The sequence below is a fragment of the Diprion similis genome, chromosome 14 (genome assembly GCF_021155765.1).
Source record: "Diprion similis isolate iyDipSimi1 chromosome 14, iyDipSimi1.1, whole genome shotgun sequence".
NCBI lineage: Eukaryota > Metazoa > Arthropoda > Insecta > Hymenoptera > Diprionidae > Diprion > Diprion similis.
This window is the reverse complement of record NC_060118.1, coordinates 5,699,473-5,719,776: the sequence shown is the minus strand read 5'-3', so window position 1 is coordinate 5,719,776 and position 20,304 is coordinate 5,699,473. Positions and strand designations below refer to the sequence as shown.

General features: G+C 35.7%; 2 protein-coding genes across 4 annotated transcripts; both read right to left on the bottom strand.

Moving 5' to 3' along the window:
* Nucleotides 1-2,357: 2,357 nt before the first annotated feature.
* LOC124414450 lies at nucleotides 2,358-4,027 on the bottom strand (the record flags this gene model as incomplete). Its single annotated transcript, XM_046895395.1, has 1 exon — nucleotides 2,358-4,027. A coding segment is annotated over one exon (1,539 nt), but the record flags the coding sequence as incomplete, so codon positions are not given.
* Nucleotides 4,028-6,340: 2,313 nt separating this feature from the next.
* Nucleotides 6,341-15,632, bottom strand: LOC124414648. Of its 3 annotated transcripts, XM_046895651.1 has the most exons (8): nucleotides 15,232-15,632; nucleotides 13,746-13,901; nucleotides 9,472-13,183; nucleotides 8,768-8,922; nucleotides 8,441-8,616; nucleotides 7,936-8,146; nucleotides 7,362-7,505; nucleotides 6,341-7,087 (listed from the first exon to the last, which is right to left on the bottom strand). In XM_046895651.1, exons 3-8 carry the CDS (start codon nucleotides 13,133-13,135, stop codon nucleotides 6,935-6,937), a joined length of 4,503 nt encoding a protein of 1,500 aa, XP_046751607.1. In that variant the 5' UTR covers nucleotides 13,136-13,183; nucleotides 13,746-13,901; nucleotides 15,232-15,632; the 3' UTR covers nucleotides 6,341-6,934. The 3 variants fall into 3 exon arrangements, with proteins under 3 accessions (XP_046751607.1, XP_046751608.1, XP_046751609.1); XM_046895652.1 differs by lacking the exon at nucleotides 15,232-15,632 and having other exon boundaries at nucleotides 13,746-13,920; XM_046895653.1 differs by lacking the exons at nucleotides 13,746-13,901; nucleotides 15,232-15,632 and having other exon boundaries at nucleotides 9,472-13,199.
* Nucleotides 15,633-20,304: the final 4,672 nt, after the last annotated feature.

Below are 20,304 nucleotides of genomic sequence, written 5' to 3'. Positions count from 1 at the left end.
GGGAATTATATTTATTAAAGTTTTACTCATCTACCAAAAATTTGTTCAATATGTCACGTATTTTCTTTTCTATATTAAAAGTGTACTAGTCGATGACATCCAAGCGGTAGAATGTTAAACTTGAGCATTTTAACAGATTCGTAGAATATATAACTTATTATTAGTTACTGTCAGATAATCCATTCTGAGAAAGAGATTGCAGTTCACAAAGCTAATGCAATTATAAATATTTTTAGAAAATAGATATCCCATAATTGAAAGTGCGGTAGTGAGAAAACAATACCAGAAACCGTATACTCAATCTGTACTAATTAGTGTGAATTTAATTCAACAAATACACACGCACACACACACACATATATTTTTGTACGTTGCAGACTGAAAAATAATGACATAACGATAATCTAGATTATACATGAAACCCTGTGTATTTTTATCCGAATTATTGATGTACGGAGTTTTAGAAATATGTATGTATTATGTTAAAACGAAACTTTAATCTTGTTCTTAACGGTGAATTTTACAAAAAGTTAAATAAATCATACGATGTAGCAAAGTGTTTTTTTTTTTTTTTTACTTTTTTTGCACTTAAACTGACACGTTATCCAACGTTTATTTTATTAATGTTATTCCACTCCCTGATATACAGGTTTCAACTTTATCGATTGGTACATTAAGTTGTGTTCGGTTATTTATACAAACAACTCCTATTTAGTTAGGAACCATTGTTATAACGAATAAAATATTTCAAACTTATTTCTAAATGTAAATTTTAGTAATATGCCGCATAGCCATGACATTATCGATAATTTAATCAACAACTGCTTCGGATCCAAGAATGCGAAAACGTGATCTTGATCATTATCGAAATGCCAAACTCTCAAAGCGAGTGTTGATGTCCTTCGCCATTCAGATAGTTGGCAATACTCGAGAGGTCCAGGAATTCAAGCCGTTGATTCTTGACCTCGATTATTTACTATAACACACAGCCAGCTGAATAAAGCCACTTTTTACGGTACACAGTTAAAAATTATTGTGAATTTACAACACATTTATTTTACAAAACAGTTACCAAATTACGACATCAGCTTATAAATTTCCAAATTCGGTGTAGCGACGTAAATTACTATGTATTTACATTAAATTTACGATAAAAATGTTTGATTTTACTAAAATGAATAAAAAAAAATACAAAAAAGTAGTTTGAATTTATTGAATTGTGTAGCAAATTTATTCTTTTTGTTAATTGAATAAACGGTGAACGCATGATGAATTCACTGTTCCATATCCGAATAAAACTTCCAGTACAGTATATAGGAAGTTCAATGAAAAAATTTTTAACAGTGTAAGTACTGCAGGTAAACCGTGCCGCATTAAGAATCGTGCCAAGGATTAGATGGTAATGCCTTACTGTCCCGTTCAAAGCGTTCTCTTCAAAAACTGGTACATTCCATGCCAAAAGAATTGGGGTTCTATACATACCAAATGCTCCCAACGTCATTCCATTACAGAAAAGTCAGAAATCAGAAGTTGGAAGGTCAACTGTACTAACAATAAGGTGTCATCAGCCCCAATCAGAGCATGTGAAGAATGTATTGCAATTTTTTCCTCATACTCAAAGGCTTAGCCGATTCGAATGGATAAAGGTTGTTTGCTTCTTGTAGATTGGACGCTGTATTAAACAATATTTTTATAATTATATTCTAACCATTGTCTTGATGTTACTATACAACTTGACAAGTCGGGAAACAACATAAATGATATTCTGAATCCAATGAGAAATATGAAAATGTGAATAAAAAGAAAAGAATTCTTGAATGGTTTGGGAATTCTTTTTATTCAAGTTTATAAACTTGACGAAAATTTTTGGTGAAAAAATCCAGCTCCACATTTACTACCATCTAATGATAGCAAACGGCCGTTACAGCATTTAATTATTATCTATTGATACATTATAATCCTTACAAAGAATTCTTCGTCATGTTTAGTTTTTTGAATTGCATCGAAAAAAATTTCATTTCTTACAGATACTAACAAATTCTGGTTCAAATATTTTTGAAATTACAGTAAATTTTCGTACAAGTAACTTTTTATTTAGTATGATTACAGTTGTCAGTAAGCACTACTACGTTTCCTAGTTATGGCAACGATAAATCTATTCTATTTTTAGTTTACTATAATTTTTCGTTTAAATGAAGTCTCAGCATCAAGTCATTGTTGTATCAACATAAAATTATCGCAATAGTTATAGGAAAAAAAAACTAAAAAAAAATAGATTACGAGTGAGCATAATCAAGAAAAATAGTAACACGTAGTAGAATTTTTATAGTACATTTCATGGAAATTTATATATACTTCATTATTAATTAAATTGACTAGATGAGATTTCAAAAATAAACTGCAACTGATTGGTCGATATTTCAATTTAAGAGTTCGGGATCATGTATCGAAGAATAGAATTAAACTTGTAGTCCGTAAAATTTAGCTTTTAATTCCTGTTAGAATTACCCAAAGTATGGCAATGTGTAACCTTCCGTTGACTTTTAATTCCGCTCCTAACAACTTTATAGATGCCATCTGATCCTTTTACAAGAACATATTCTTCTGCAAAGAGGGCAGCCAAGGAATGCGAAACACAAAAAGTTCCAACACAATTGCAGAAGGTGAATTGAATCAGACCTGGATTTTTGATGCCGCTTTTACAAAATATCTCCGGATACACGTACGCTTCATCTATAAATGCTGAAGCAAGCTGATATCTTCTATGATTTTGTACCAAACGAAGAAACGCAGATAAACATCTTGTCCCATTTTCCTGTTCGTCGGCAATATTCTTCACTCGATTCCTTATCAAAGAATGTCGCGTATTATTCAGCCCTGACAAAGCCTCCTCGATTCTTCTGGATCTTGAGGCAAGGTCTGACGATTCCAAACGTATCGGTTGCAGTTCTTCGGTTAATAAAATATTCGATTGCATCTCCGTGAAGTATGTCGCCAGTTCCGTGGCGTACTCGCATAACCATTGAGGATCACGTTTTTCATTGCGAAGCCTTTCGACTTCCCTCTCAAGCATCATCGTCATGTTTTGGCGGGTTTTCGTCCAGAGTTCGTATCTGTCTGTTGATAAAATCTCATTCAAGTTCCAATTTTTTACCAACTTTCCGGCCAGTTGCTTGTTAACCGCATGACGCACTTGTGACGAAAACTCGTTTAGCTTTGACACTTCACTCGGCGCCTCTCGTAGGGCTTTTAGATTCACCCAATCGCAATTCTGAGTCGTAAAGTAGTTTCGACGATTTCTATCTGCGTCCGTAAGCACGTAACCCATTGTATGCGCATATAGAAGTCTTTCCAAGTTAGTCCAAGAGCTGGGTTGTCTGTTTTGAAAAATAAGGTCGACGATCTCGGGGAAACTAATAAACTTACGAAACGGCAGTTGTTCTGCGGACGAAGTGTTCACTAGATCTTCAAAATTCCGTTGATGATAAGTCTCGTCTATGGTATGGGTGGAAATCAATTTTGCGACACAATCGAGCTCACCTTGATTCGTCAAAGGAACGCGCACGTCGGACACAATTTTTTTAATGCATTGACTTATCTTCTTTTCTGGCGAACCTCCCTCTATTAGCCATTCGTCTTCTAACGTGTTGTACCTTGTGTAAATTGATTCTTTATCTTCCCATGGAATGGTAGGAAGATTGCCCAGATATTCTGTTGGGACTTGAACCAAATCCTCCGTCCATCTAGCCTTTAAAACACCGTCCAATTTTTTGATGCATTCCATTTCCGAGATAAATTGTTCTCCAACGTGGACATGGTATCCTGCGTCCAGAGCTGGTAACTCAATGAATGTTGCTTTTTGACAATAAACAACACTGCTAAGTAAAAATAAACGTAAAATGAACTTCATCACGACAAGTAGCGTAGCACGAATGTCTGGACTTCTCTTTAGCCCACGACTTATACATAATAATACACACCTAAGCGTAGTATTTCCTTTCTCCAGATTCGCAGATGCGTCGCTATAAAATCAACTATAAATAAAAATATACAAACGAAGGCTATCCGAGGAATATACCATAACGTAAAACGAGTTTTAGAATCATCTTGTCCAGTTAAGAACGCAGCATACATAAATTATGAAGTCAAGTAAATAGCTAACGAGTTATGATGCCGAATAGGCGGTGATTAGCAATGTCGTCAGACCTCACGGAAAGTTCATATAACTGCTTTGATACAATTAATAAAAGGAGTAGAACTGTATTGCGTTACATGATTAAAAATAACTTCATTAACTTCAGTTTGCGTAAACTTAGCTGTCGGCTAGTTTTGGTTATACAGGGACGTCTGATACAACACAAAGAAATGTAAAGAACAACACGTTTACGTTAGAGTTCGTGTTTAGTTTAGTAACATTTGCGAATCATGTATATTCGTACGATAGTTGGGTCTGAGATGTTTTTCTTTTCTACCTTTACCCGCAGGCAGTTGAATGTTTTAGCCCACACGTGGTAGTTCAAATTGCTATTGACTACCGACTACATAGTGTATCCTTCGTTTTCCCTATTCAAAGGAGGTAAAGATATTCAAAATCTGGCTCTCTCCGCTTTGAGATAGCTACAAATTTGGCTTGGGAACATCGGCAATTCCGGGTTTGTAACAAAAAATCAGATTTCTGAGTTCATCAGTGAAAAAAAAGCCACGCCATTTCATTGGAATTGGTCGCCTCTAAATACGTTTTTTCTCCAAGAATTCAGTCCGCAGAAATCACATTTGCCTGTGTGCAAGTGTTGCTTAAAAATGGATATAATCGGCTCTTATGCGGGAATTCCAAAATTGCGTACCGCGTCATGTTTACTTCCCAATGACTAAGTAATTTATGTGCAAAGCAAAATATTTCCAAGGAAGAAAGGAAATCTGGTTGCGTTAATAACAAAATTCTTTATAAAGAATTTTTGATGAAATCGGATAACAAAGGAACTTAAAACTGCAACCGAGATTTACAATAATGGTATTCTTGGAAATTAGAAAGAAGAATAATCAAATCAGTAATAACCGTACCCATCTTCGCGTAGAAAAATTTTGGAAAGACCATTACATATAAATGTTTATTGCTACGGGTGGCAAGATTACTAATTTAGTCACTGCCGCTACATAATAGTTATTTTCGTGACAAGTGCACAATAAAATAGGGAATTCTTGATGAGTGTAAAGTGCAGCACGAGCTGAGAGTCGACAAGTGCGCAATAAGATAGAGAATTCTTGATGAGTATAAAGTGCAGCACGAGCCGAGAGTTAAGAAGTTCCTAAATGCGCAAAAGCCACAAATCTATTTTCTGTGCTACCTCCCATCATAAATGAGAATATTGTGTAATGTTTATAAACACTAATGCTTAAAAGTAGACTTTCAATACTACAAATTAGTCGAGTTGTTGACAGAGGTAGCGTAGAAATATCAATCAATAACTCGGTAGTATTCAATTATTCATTTTCCAACCACAATAGGTACATACGATTGATCTCATGGAACCTTATTTTCTAGAAAGACTCCGTTACGTAGCTTATTTACCGCCCTTCCCTGGGATTTTGTAAATAGCCAATAAAAAATCTGAGACGAATTGATTTCAAATTTGTTGTGGCAGACCCAGTATATTGAATTGTCTAATTGTAAGATGGATTGCGAAATTTGGAGCTTACTTTTCTTTTAACAATTAGCACTAAAGAGTACATTTTGCATTGATTTTCCTTGATCCTGACATACCAACCTGAAATTATGCTCACCATTTATCATGATTTGAATCGAAGTCTTTTTTTAAGTTCTAAAACAATAGCACTTTTGGAATCCTCACATATTTGAACTTTCATATTTATACAATGATAAGCATAGACTTAAGTTTGTGTATATTTATCATGAACTCCGATTTTTTATTTAGATATTTGCAGTTTACTTTTTGAGAAAAAGTTAGTTTTTTAACCAAAAATACTAAACTCACTTCAACGAACTTTTTTATACAAGTCCAACATTGTTCGATTAAGTTAGTTTCTGTTAACGAAGTTGTGACGGTGATGCATGGTAAGCTGAATAAATTCGAAGACGTCCACTTGCATGAAAAAAATCCATGTAGTCTACCAAGTATATAGAAATATATATTTATGTGAACGCTGAATCAAATTTCAAATTTATATTAAATATAAACATTTTTCTTAAAAATAGAATTTCTTAATGTATATATTTACTATCAACGAGTACATATGTAAGGAAATAAGACACAAAAGTAAATTTTTATAATCCTATATTGGTGCGCTATCAACAAAACTATAATATTGTAATATCTTATGTAATACGTTAATTGCGCCAAAACGGAAATGTGATTCTTTGAAACTTACAGTCATTAATCCCATTATTAAATACTAGAAAACAGTACTTTTTAAACAGTTTGGATTTGATGAAAATTCATTCTTTCCTGATTTAGTAAAGTGGTAAATTGCTTTTTTGAATGCAATTAAGTCTAAAGCATAAATTGTAGTGACAGTTTGTGAAAAAAATTCAACGACAATCTTGCCAACAAATGTTTTAATGCCATGCTAATAAATTGATTCAAAATTAACCATAATTCAATGTTCAATTTGAACTAATTTGTGTCACATACAGTTCATGGAATTTTACAGATGATGAAAACGCCTTTGTTATGCATATTAAATTTAAAATAGAATATAAAAAATTACCAAACGAGTAATTTTATGGTACGCTGTATTAATGGCTTGATGATGCGTTTCCTTGAAATTTATTCTATATATATATATAATATACCAGTACTCTTCACAGAATATGGCGTGAAGTAAATCTCAACTACCTAATTCCGTTTGTCATTAGATATAATATATATATAAAGATATATAATACACTATATCCATAATAAATGCGCTGTATTACTCAGTGACCTTTACCATCTAAATAATTTTTTATCAACGTTTGGCATTCCGCAGAACACCAATGCTGGATCAACAGATAACTTTCGGACTCCAATGCAGCGTCTAACTTCTTGCGTAAGCTGTGTCGCAGCAATGTTTTCGTCGCCTCCATTGACTATAAAGTTTTTACTTATTATTACAGTATTCTAAGTAGTTGAATATAAGAGATATTACGTAATATTTATACCAGATTACGAGAATTAACGAAGAATTGATCAGTTTGTGATTGGAACGTACACCTGACTTGGTGATTTGAAGTGAATTCAATCATTCAGAAAATTGGAATTCTCCGAAATTATACATCTGATCTCAATTATGACTACCCCTGAGGAATTTATACTACCCCTGGACTAGTGCCCAAATATCCTCCTTTACACTTATTCTCTCACCTGTGATGAATGTTCGCTCATGGCTCGCAAGGAAGGTATCAATTCTCCTTGAAAACGGTCTGGCCACAACACCCGAGATACAAGTCCTGCCCTTAGAGCTTCGCTAGCCGTCAATGTCCTTCCACCGAGCAAAAGCTCACTCGTCTACAATGAAATAAAATGAGGTATATAGTTACAGAGTACTTTGGAAATTGTCCAATATTTGTTTCACATCTTACTAACAGTAATGTTGTTACGCGAGGTTTTCCTATAAACATATTCCCTCATTTCAAAAGTTTCTACATTCATCGATTGCAAAATTGGCATTGGAATTGTTTCAATTCTAAGTCACAGATTGTTCAAAATGACAAATGATAATTCGAAGTAAATCGTAAATGTTTTAGAGAACTTCATTTCTCAACATATCATAGAGTGAAGATAGAAGGTGCACTTGTGCCAGAGTAAAACCTCTAATATTTAATAATAAAGAGAAAATATTTTATTACAGTTCTACCTGAGGCGAAATCACAGCAGACCTGTGGTTAAGCGATATTCTTAAAGGGATAAAGCCAAGTTAAAAAAAAAAAGTACTTACAACAGTGTTGCCAATAGTTTGAGATAGAGTAAGTATAGCCGCTCCTTCAGGTATTTGCCCAAGCTGTCCATAAGGCATACTGAATGTAGCTTTGTCGCTGGCGATGACTAGGTCAAATAATGGCAACATCGTAACACCTAATCCAATAGCTGCTCCATGTATCCCTGCCACTATGGGTTTATTGAAATTAGCTAATGTCTTTATAAACTCCCTGAAATCAAACAATAAGATTGTGTGAACGGCAAATATGCTGAATTATGGGGAAAAAACACAATCATATTTATATCTGTACCGTATGGAGGTGTCAAGTCAGGATGCGAATTTATTTCTTAAACAATTTTATACAAGTGATTCGTATAAAATATTGTATTTTATATTCACGTGAGAATAAAAATATGGTATACATCAAGGAGTCTACATGTAAATTTGACATGCAATCTCGGATTCGCTCTTTTCTTTTTCTGTTATTGGGATGTGTAAATTAGTTGATTATGACAAGACTAACTTGACTCCATTAGCTAGTTCCTCGGCATTGACCCGACGTTCTTCTCTGTCAGAATTTATTAGATTTGAGAGGTCTAGACCTTCACAAAAACTTGTTCCAGTGGATGTCAAAAGAACTACGCGACAACCGTCGTCCCTCCTCAGCAACAATAATACTTCGCGAAGTTCCTGCATTAGCTATGAAGAACAAATAGAAATATTCATATTATTACTGCATCAGTTCATTTCTATAATATATTTACTATTTTTGATGATATTTCATGACTCTCTTTTTTGCATAAAAAAAGAATTCAATTCAAGTAAAACCTTAGATTGCTATAAGGCCTACCTGGAGGGTGATTCCATTCTTCAATTTGCTAGATGATGGTATCATTATTACTTCAACGATATTGCCATGTCGTCGCAGGTTGATTTCATTGTTGCTAAACTGATCTAGCAGGTCAGGTTGTATTTTATCAGTCAGTTTGGTTGCATTTGAAGGTGCTGCATATAAAATACATTTTTTACAGATGATAACAAAGTACATAGCATCATAATTTAAGTTGTCATTCTTATTAAAAGTATCAATTACATAACTACTTTTTTAAATTGATAACTGGTGGCACAGTTTAAAAATCATTATGTGAAAAGGATTGTGACTACTTGCCCTGAAGCAAGAAGTAAATTGAATATGTATTTTCATCATTTGAGTCCAACAAAATTTGATGGTAATAGTCAGTTTCCTGACGTGAACAAGAAACATGGTGAAAACACATCAGACATTTTTTCAGGATATAATATAGAAGAATGACTTTTACTATGCAGATGTTGACGTTGTTATCAATAATACATAATTCAGTTCGAAAATGAACATATTTCAGTGAACTACTTAAAGACTGGAAATACTGATCATACTGGTGAAGCTAAAAGATAATTTCATGCAAGATTGAAGCAGATAAATCAACGTTTCTCGATAATATAGATCAGATTTGATAAGCCAACTGAACATAATACAAATGAGGTAAACTATTTATAAATACAACACGGCCTGACCTTTTAGTTTGCGGAGAACAATTGCACTTCCAGAGGTACCAGCAGTTGCATCAACATTTGAAAGTGCGGAAACTGCCTCGGCTAAACAAGCGGAGAGTTTGTCCTCCTGTAGATTATCCATGTCATGTTCAAGAGCCTCCTTTGCTTTGTTTGTAGCTGCTTTCGTTTTTGTTCCTTTCTTAGTTTTCGGCACTTCTTTTTCCACAGATGCCCCATTTGATCTAGTTGATACCTTAATCCCAGCAACATGGGTGCTAGCCAGACCAATATCAGTGATCTCAATATTTTTATTGAGTTTTTCAGTATTTCTACTATCGGTACGCAAGTTTGGACGACTCGCTACAGCAATACCTTTTTCAAGGAATACAACACACTCATGATCGGTGCTTTCTGTTGATTTTTTTCTACTGACGCCAACTTTTTTATGTGCTGACAGTGTATCAGTCGATTGTTTGTTCTTCTCATTCTGTGAATGTCGCCGCCTCGCAGATCTCGTAACGTGTGCTGGGCCTTCTTCAGCTCCGCTGGGTTCTGTTTGTCGGTCTGGTCCGTCGATGCTGACTCTCGGGCTTCCTGAAGTACTTGAAAATGAGCTGGACGAATGCCTTCTTACAATTATTGACGCTTCGGCAGCATTTCTGATTTTTGCTGGAAATATAAAATCGCCCGAGGACGATACTGACGACCGAGTCGACTTGATACGTTCATTTTCCCTGGTTTCATTCTCAGGTGGGTTAATTTGTTGCGTGCCTCGTTTCGATCTAGGTGATATTTTTGTTGGGCTTCCCCCCGAAGTACGAAGTCTCAGTACAGCATTTCGTACTAATTTTGTTCTGATTTTCAGCTCCCGTTGCACCTTCTGTAGGTCCATCACTTTCGTTTGGGACTTTGTAATCGGAATGAGACGTTTCCTTTCCGGTTGTTCAACATCATACAGCAAATTAACCACTCCTTCGTCCTGAAGCAGTTTATCTATTTCGTTTGATTTCTTCTTGGGTTTTGTATCGCTCGAAGACACTTCCATTAACTGTTTTTGTACCTTCTGTTGCTGTTGTTGTTGCTTCATGGTGGTCCTGTATTTTTTTGGAGACGAGATGAATTTTGATTTCACGTGAACAGACTTTGCATTCGTAATATTGGTAGAAGATTTTTGGCGAATTAATTTTTTTACTGGTATATTACGCTTTCCAATAGTCTGAACCAATTTCTTTCCCATTTTCTGTGATTTAGTCTGGTATATTCGATTTTTCGTTGGTCCAATTTTTGAAAGAATATTCCTACTTGCAGCTTTTGAAATTACTGATGTTGCTTCACTTTCTTTTACAGGTGTCTCAACTGCTGGAATTTCCGGAACAGAATCCTCAACCAAAGTTTCAATTTTATGAGGCTTTTTCTGCACAGCCACCTTTCCTTTGTACACTTTCTGTTTCTTAGATGAATTTTGTTCATGTTCACGAGCTTTTTCAGTCGGTTTTCGCTTCCTACCAGACCGTGATTCTTCCAAATGATCTTCTACACTGACCTGCATTCTTTCCTGTCTTACGACTGATTCGATTGTTGGAGGTCGATTTTCTTCTTCCACAGGCACGGTCTGCATATTCTCCGCATCAATAACAGATGCAGTTGTCGGCACAGGGACAATATTTTGTGGCGTTTCATCAGTGTCGGAGGATACTTTGCTTAGAGCAGGCTTAAATGTTCTTCTCTTTCTTGAATGTCTTTTCAGAGATATACTCGGAAGTTCAAGGAGTTGCTTCAATGCCAGTTCCCTTTCTTTATAGGGATCAAGTTTCACCGGTGTTGAGGTCGTATTTGATGTTGGTTCTGTACTCTTAGTTGACTCAACAACTGTATGGGGTTTGAGGTTTGACCAATCAGGATCGACGTCACCCTCCAAGATTGCAAGTAATTCTCTGTTATCAGCAGTTTCGATTCTCTCAGCGACGTCCATTATTTTATCTTTGGCCGGTGCTTTTTTACTAAAATTTTCAGAAGACATCTTGGACGGCTCAGACAATGATATTTTTGCGGATAGAGCATTAGTCGAAGCGCCAGATAACTTGCTCGATAAACGTTGAGTGATTTTTTTTACAAACAAAATATCACCTCCCTGTGGAAGATCAATTTCCTTTTGCTTTTCCTTTATACGTTCTTGTATAACTTCTGTCACATCAGCCTTAGATGCGATTTGACTCATTAAATGCCGTCCCAGTACTTTTACTCCAGCTCTGGTAGGTTGTTGCTTCTTTTTTGAGATCATAGTAACCGTTGACCGATTGGTCGTTGGCTTACTAACTACGCGAACTAATGCTTCAGGTACTGATTCAGGTTTTTTTTCCGCCAAAGTTTCATCAACAGTTGTATTACCTTTGCTGGTTTCACTTTCTAACCCATTTACACGCTCTTTGCCAACAGATTCAGTACCCTTTAGCGTTTTCTTCTCTTTTATATTGACTGTTTCTTTACTTGAACTTTTATTTATAATCTGTTTACCGTCGTCAATTATTTCATCACCTTTGTCACTAGGTTTATCGTCAGCCAATAGAGTTTTTAATTCAATTTCTACAGAATCATGGGAGTCGCTCACACTGTGTTTAGAGTCGGGTATATGGTCATTGTTATCATCGTCCCAATCATCTACAATTTCTTGGATACAACTTCTGTGATTATCTGGTTTCCTTGACAATTTTGATTCGACGGATGATTTCTCATCTTCCATCATTCCAACAGTTTTGTCAGTTTTCATCGTGGCACTAACAATTGTTGTGCTCTTACGATCCTCATTGGCTGTTTCCAGTGATACGTCTTTGATTTCAGACTTATCTGGAACTAACTGACAGTTATCTTCATTGTCGTGATTTTTAGACAGCAATGATTCGTTCGAGATAGGTTCACTGCTAGTGGGCACACAGTCATGCGTTTGGTTCATTTCTAGCTCTACAATATTCTCTTCAACAGCTGCATCATTTTCTCCAATGGCAGCATCACAGTCTTCGACAACTTCTAGCAAAACCAACTCTTTCGTTACAAAACCTTCCCTGTCATCCGAACTGTCTTCTTCTTGGATTTCTACAGTATACGGCAGTTTACTTGTCGTAACTATTTCTTCAACAATGCTCATCACATTTGGGTCACAGGGTTCATGAGTTTGTGTAGTTTCCTCAACACCAGTCGCATCTTCGACAGCTTGGTGACTACATTCCTCAGTATCAATGGACAGATTTTCATGCATCAAATCAGACATGTTGTCTGTTTTTATTTCGATCAACTCCTTTAATGAATCATCCATAGTTACTTTTGCTGCAAGCTCTGTATGGACTTCGGAAGTATCAATTGAAGTGACTACTTCAACCGTCTGTTCAGCAACTTCAAAAGTGCATTCATTATTAGGATCGCAATTCTTGCTGCTTGGGAAATCTGGTGGGTTTTCATTATTTTCTATCACAACAGCCATTGGTTCTGTAACTACCTCTGTGACTGTAGTTTCAATTTTCAAATGATCGATAAGAACATCGTCAGGTTGCGTATCTAGAGCCTGAATCTCTGTATGAGGTTCAACCTCTTCTTTCAGTGTGACATTTTCAGATGTCGCATTGTTTATGGATTCATTAAAGTCACTATTCCCAGTCTCTTCTGTACTACCCTCCATGTTTTGTTGCTCCATTTGGTTTTAATGATCGTTTTGCCGAAACCTCAGCACCTCTGAAGGTATCTTGAAATCAGAAAAACAATCATCAATATCATTGAATTCAAGATAACTTCAAGCAACATGCTCTGAATTTAGTAATACATATGTACTTTGAGTATGAATTTACTTTGCTTTCCAGTACAAGCCATTCACATTGGTTGATCGAGATATTTTCAATTTTATACTGGGAGTTTTCCGTGAAGGGTCCCGACGCAAACGATGTATCACCAGTTGATAAACAACCGAGGGTACATCTTAGGTGCTTACTGGGTGTCGGCATCACATTGTTTGCATCGCGGCCCTTTACCGCAAACTCTCGGTATTGTATCATACATTTCAATTCGTTACTGCAATAATAAATAAAACAGATAATTGATTATGAATACACCAAATACATCTTATATGAACAAGTCATGTAAAACAGGACTTGAGAACTAGTTAAATGACTGAGTGCACACTCAGAAGTACTATGAAAATGACTATAACCGAGTTAAACAAAACTAAAAACTGACGAACTGCATGTTATAAACCAAAACTTGATTTCATCATTCAAGAACAAATACAAATAGAGTATGAATCAACTCACTTGCATCAAATTTCACAAGTATCTTTCATCGCCCTTCAATATCCATTGCAAGACAAGTAGCAGCCAGGATATACAAGTGTTGCAAGACTAAGCAGAATTTGCACAATAATTTGTAGGCTCCTTGCTGTATGTTGTAATTACATGTTTCGCTTCTATCTGAAAGTGTAAGTATATGCTGTAACGAATAAAAGGAAAAAATATGTACAATTAATTACTAACTTGCCAAAACAAACAATAAACAATTTCTGATGTAAAAAAGCAATGAAATAGTAACTGCATACAAATATAATATCTTTAGTAAATAAATTACGACACGTCGAGAGAAATATCAAATGTGATCATGTAGCAAATAGGATTAAAAGTATTAAACTTTATCGATGTTTTATTTATAAATAACCGTCAATAAACATGCATTGTGATTTCTTCAATAATTTAGTCTACATTTTTCACTTCCTAGAGTAAAAAACTGTGTACATCGGATCAGTGTTGGCAATTAGATAATTTCAACACCCGAACATGATTTTGACGAGAATATATAAACTGTTTACTCATTTCATACGTCATTTACGAACATAAAAGATATATCTGATTGGAAAAATATTTAGAATGTTTTAATAACGAATGTCATCTACGACTGAAATTCCACTTGTCGACTACTTATTACATTAGTTTCTTAGAGATATGGTAAAACCTTAATTTTAATTTGCTTCGAAAGACATTTTCACAGGGTTATTGACACGAAATAGACAGGTAGGTTTGTAGTTTCAAGTATACTTAGTACGGAGGTCAGGATAACACCTTAAGCAAACTCGTCAAGTTCTTCTTTATTTTATGTGAACTTAATCAAGTGCAATAAATTTGAAACATGTTCAGCAAATGAGTCAACTTATTTAATATAAAACACAGTCAATTGAAATACTGTTTCAGAATGATTAAATATGATACGATATTCACTAAACCATTAACTACTAGAAACTGCATAACCTACAAAACTTTCGTACCTCACCAAACAGGATTAGCCAAGAACTATCTGACGGTAAATTCTGAAGATCGCAATTGCGGACCGTCTTTTGCTTTGACGGTTAAGAACTGTTTGATTTATTTTGCCGATATAATTGATGTACTACCGTAAATTTTCCAGCTTCCTATCATACGTGTATGTATGCATGTATGTACATACCTATAGTTTTTCATCGCAAACGTAAACCTGCGATAAGTATAGACCATACCTATGTGTACTACATGTATGCGCGATGCGTGCGTTTGTGTATATGTGCACATGCAGGGCAAGTGCATACACGCATAAAGTGTCTGAATACCATCTTTGCCAGTAAAGTGAAATAATTGAAAATCTGAAGATCACATACGAACTGAGTTTGCAGTATACAGAAGCTTACAGGCTTGGATATAATGCAGAATTAACTACCGTAATAGGATAGTAAAGAAGCATTTATGTGATATGCAAATGGTAGATAAGAGAGCTTACCGCTACGTGACTTATACTAGATGCAGAGTTTACGAAGTGTCGTGGCGTGTTCCGTAGTGAAGATTATATCTTCACTTTCACCTTACCGTAGGAATAACTGCGAGTCATGAGAATTACAGTTTACTTATTTTCCGAAATATTGACAGAATCGTGATATGAAATATGAAAATATTCAGCAATGTTTACATGAACAAAATTGCAGGTATATTGACTACTCGCGTCAAAGAGGCAACTTTTTTTCAACTCGTCAGGTTGAGAATTATAATAACGATTTATTTTTGTTATCAGGCACTTGAATTATATCGATTTATTATAAATCCATTGGTTACACAAATTTCTTTGAAGTTTTTATCGTAATTTGCATTGAGATCGACAAGGCGTCATTTTGATGACGTTTTAGCTGTATGTAATCCACTGAAATATAATGGAACTATGGGTGCGTTCCGAAATGAACTGGCAGCGCCAGAAGCTTTCTAGGATGGATGTTCTAATGTGACGTCATAACGGTCAACTCCGGACAAACTAAGAGTTGGACTCGAAATTGAATCGCGAAAATGAACTTACAATCAGTAGTTGTGGGGTGCCAATGTAACATCCGACCAGAACGTTCGTATGTTTTATTGCTTATAAATATTTCCTAACATTAGTACCAACTAACCAAACTCCAAATGTGAGAACTCTGTAACTAAATCATTCAAGAGAACTGCCTAACCATTTGAATATCCCTAGATGAAGTATAACAACAAGTATCATTAAACAAGAGTCTAAAAACCGTATTAAAGGGTCCTCACATTACAGGAGACTATGATATTATTATTTTATTATTACAATTTACTAATACTATTATATTCAGAAACTATACAATACCTAGTTGGAAACACGGAGCTTAGAGCCACATTATAGGCAACTTACGCTACACTCTACAGTTCAGGAGATAGATAAGACTGTAATCCGAAAGACATATAAGCATGTAATATAAAATCAATAGGATTACTGTGATAAACTATGAAGGCCAAGTGTACAAATTATCCAGCATGAATTATAGAATCCTTTTCGAAACGCCGTATTATAGGCAACACGACGAACCCTTTAGGGGTAACGTAGATCTCTACTGCAGAACCGTACAGAACGCTACCCTGAGGAGTAGATCAGTAACGTAATAACGAAATCACTGAAGGTAAACTAACTCACAGGATGATTCTGTAAGGCGAAACAATCAAATGGCAATCTAGAAAAATAACGATATCTGTGTTATTAGTAAAGTATCAAACCCTTTAAACTAAATCATCCACATTATTCCTGGAGACGAAACGTAGCAATGATCAAAGTATCAACTCTTTGCAAAGCTTTACAAGATTTCCAAGAAGGTGACCTAAATTGTATACGTGGCAACACCGCATAATTTACAACCGGAAACTAAAGCCAATCCTTGAACGCATATGAGCTGATCTATCTTGACTAAATAATAATACCACAAAAGGAAATCACATGAAACATGTATGCAACCATATCCTGAAAATTATAACTACCTAAGATCTAAATATTCTTTGTACAAGCCGAATCCCGTTAAGAATGAACAACTCACCGCAGCAACGCGACCTTAGTATTTGAAGTTCGATATTAAATAGAACTAAAATAATATTCCAGAATTAATTATCATTGTATTTCGATCAAAACACGTAGAATATTATACTCCCAAAATAATAACTCAGTGTAAAATGCCCTTATACCGCGGCTAACTATTGAATAAGCAAACTAATCCATTTTTCTCCATTATAATATTCTGTAGTACACTAAAATATTCTGGAAGCAAAACTACGCTTCTAATATAACGCCCCGTAGCCTCGAGAACACCGACACTGTATCAGAACTAATATAATGGTGTAGATAAGGCTTACACGGATTCAACACTAGGGAACGGCGATCTCGAGCATACTTACGCGCGTTACGCGGCTGAAGGCCACCCCATGTAAAGTTGTGTAAGACTCCGAACTCCCTCAGTACTGTTACCACTGTTACCAAGGGATCGCGAGCCTAAAAGCACACATGGGTACATACACTAGTGCGGTACACCAACACACATATACATGAAGCTCATACCCATAACATACACTAATTCAAATCCTGAAAGATGAACACCAACCTGGTATTAAGTCTTAGATCAAGGAAAAGAGGATGGTGGTATGGGTCAAAGAGTGGGTCAAGAGTTGGGGGAACAATTCAACTTTGCACCCGGCACCAATAAGTCCCATAGCATAGCATACCGACCTAGTTGTAATTCTTAGAATAAGGGGAAGAAATACGTTGTTGTGGGGCAATGCTTGAGGAGAAGGATTCACATTCCTACTGCTACCGATCTGAATAAATACGAGCTCCCAGCGTTCATTCACTCTGTTATTTTTTTTTCTCCAGTAGCTACTTGTTCTCAGTAGATCCTCGCTGCAAAATCCTCTAGCACTTGCATTCCAACGACGAATCTCTGCCCACATCTTTAACAAATCTTATACCCTTGTACTAGAATCATTATTCCTATTTTCGTCTGTAATCGAAATATATTCCATTTATAACGAATTCCAATCAAGTCAGTGTTCATTTAAAACTAATTTTCTTCATCGCATTGATTCAACGGTCACAAAAGAAGTACTTCATAAAACGTAAGGAAAGCTTTATTCTAACAACAATAAAATTACATCAAATTTCCCTTTTCCCGGTTTTTACCCTGTGACGTCCCCGTAAGAGACGTCCGCCTAGTAGAAATTTTCCTCTACACAAATTTCTATATATATCTTTAGGCTGCTGCCCTCTTCCTTCTTTATAATACCTATATTAACACATAAATACAAAAGATTATATTTTCTTATATTCCATTACATATACACCTTATAAATATATATATATATATACTCATTAATTAATTAGTAATAACAACCGTTTATACGTTACCACTTCACGTATTCATATAAAGGTACATCAATGCGAAGCGCCTAACGTAATAAGAGGTAGGCAACCTGTCACACTTCTGCTGATGTACAACTGGACATGCAAACCATATACCTGCACAAACGGGAACCATGACACATCTCTTATCTGTAAATGTATTATGAGCATATATTATTCATATTATTCGATTATTCAGTTAAATCAACATTATATAACAACCATCTATCTACCATGATAACTATGAAGCGTCTATACGAAATTGATGTATAATCATCTAAACGTTGATGTGCTTTGTACCCATAAACGTATTGTTTACATGTATTATTTGATTACATACTTAAGTTATATTATATTATAACCATTTATATATTCCAAATATGGATCATGATAATTAAGGTATGGTTTATATGCCTCCATGTCAATATAAGAACTTTTCTCATAAAATATCACATATAAAACCATATATACTACCTGTCGAGGAAGCTCGTAATAAAGATACATCAAATATCACTTGGTGGGTGGTATTTGACAGCCCTTCAGGGTGAGAACGGCGCACTTGAAGATGTCATAAATATTGCGAATCGGACCGCCGCTCGCAGAACTGATACTGACCAGACTAAACAATAAATGACTCTGGCGTGACAAAAAGGCCTACATGACTATCGTGGGACAGCAGAGAAAAATCGCGCAAGCGCACAGCCATCTTGCAGCGGCCGGAGCGGTTAGCTGCATCGCGGCAAAAATCACTTTCGGTTTAGTTCTCAAACTGTTCAGTCACGTTAAAAAATAATAACTTTCGGTTTAGTTCTCAAACTGTTCAGTCACGTTAAAAAATAATAACTTTTTGTTTAACTTTAAAAATGTTCAGTCACATTAAAAAATAATAACTTTTTATCCAACGTTTGAAGAGTTCAGTCGTTTGCCCAAAACTTACTTCTTATTCTCCAGTTATAGGTATTTAAACTTATTTTCTCACTATTACTCTGAATTGTTCGCTTCATTTTAACCTTCAATATACACTCGACGCGTAGTGATAACTAATTAGACTTATAACATTATATTTTAATATAAGTGTGTTAATGACAAACATTGTAACAATATATAGTCATTTTTGGTATCGTTAAATACTCAAGTGTTCGTGAGTTGTGTACCTCCTGAGATCCCCCCTTTTACTGAAATCCGCATTACATCAGGGTCCAGGGAAGGATAGGGATCGAACCCAGCTCACATCAATCAAAAGGTAAGAACTATATCATTTAACATTTAAATCACTCGCGGCACTTGTCAGTCCATTCCTCCATTCAGTACTTGTCCGTAGCGGGGGCCCGGGTCCTCTACCAAAAATCAGGGCTGCAAACGCGTGTTGCTGACGTTCGGGTGTTGCGCCTTCTGCAAAACACTCTATTTAGTTTGTTTCGACGATCGACGGCATCGGGACGTCACAACCCAATTATGCGAATTTGTCTACGTTGTCCATTTCACTTTAGTAATTAATCGGTATTGGCGACCCACAACTATTGATGTGAAGTCTAGCAGAACTTTCGCGATAATTTTTAGTAATAAACTTGGGAAATTTTCGTGGAGTGCCGCTCCACGTCACACCAATATCGATTATTTACTTTTACAAGTAAACTTACCTTTGTTGCTCGAACCGATGTGAACGGCAATAGGGAACATCGTGGAGCGGCGAAGGACCGGGTAGTTGGTTTAATATTAAATGAAGGTTCTGATTTTTATTGCACTTGAATGTTTATTAATTCACGTTTTGGTTAAAAGTACAAAAATGCTCAAAGTAACAGCGGTAAACTTATTTGAATAATGCTCGCGGGCACAGCAACAGGTGTGACGTCCACGCGAGCGACGTCTGCCTAACGAAAATTTGCCTCCATACAAATTTCCCTATATATCTTCAAACTGCTGTTCTCTTCCTTCTTCATAGGGTGCGTACCGATATTAGCTCCCGGTGCTCTAAACAATCTTTTATCTCTTTTGCACTCTCACATTCGTGGATAGCTCTGCCTCTGTCCTAGGGAGTTTTTAGCGCTGCCAGCTAATTTCGGAACGCACCTATAATACCTTAAACAAATACATAAATACAAAAGAGTATATTTTCTTACATTCATCCACTATAAA

Excerpts from the sequence above, each read along its gene's own strand:
- LOC124414648 (XM_046895651.1), bottom strand. The coding sequence starts at position 13,135 with ATGGAGCAACAAAACATGGAGGGTAGTACAGAAGAGACTGGGAATAGT. Across the intron at positions 8,617-8,767 it reads AGAATGGAATCACCCTCCAG|CTAATGCAGGAACTTCGCGA; the intron begins GTAGGCCTTATA and ends TGTTCTTCATAG. Across the intron at positions 7,088-7,361 it reads TGAGCGAACATTCATCACAG|TCAATGGAGGCGACGAAAAC; the intron begins GTGAGAGAATAA and ends AAAACTTTATAG.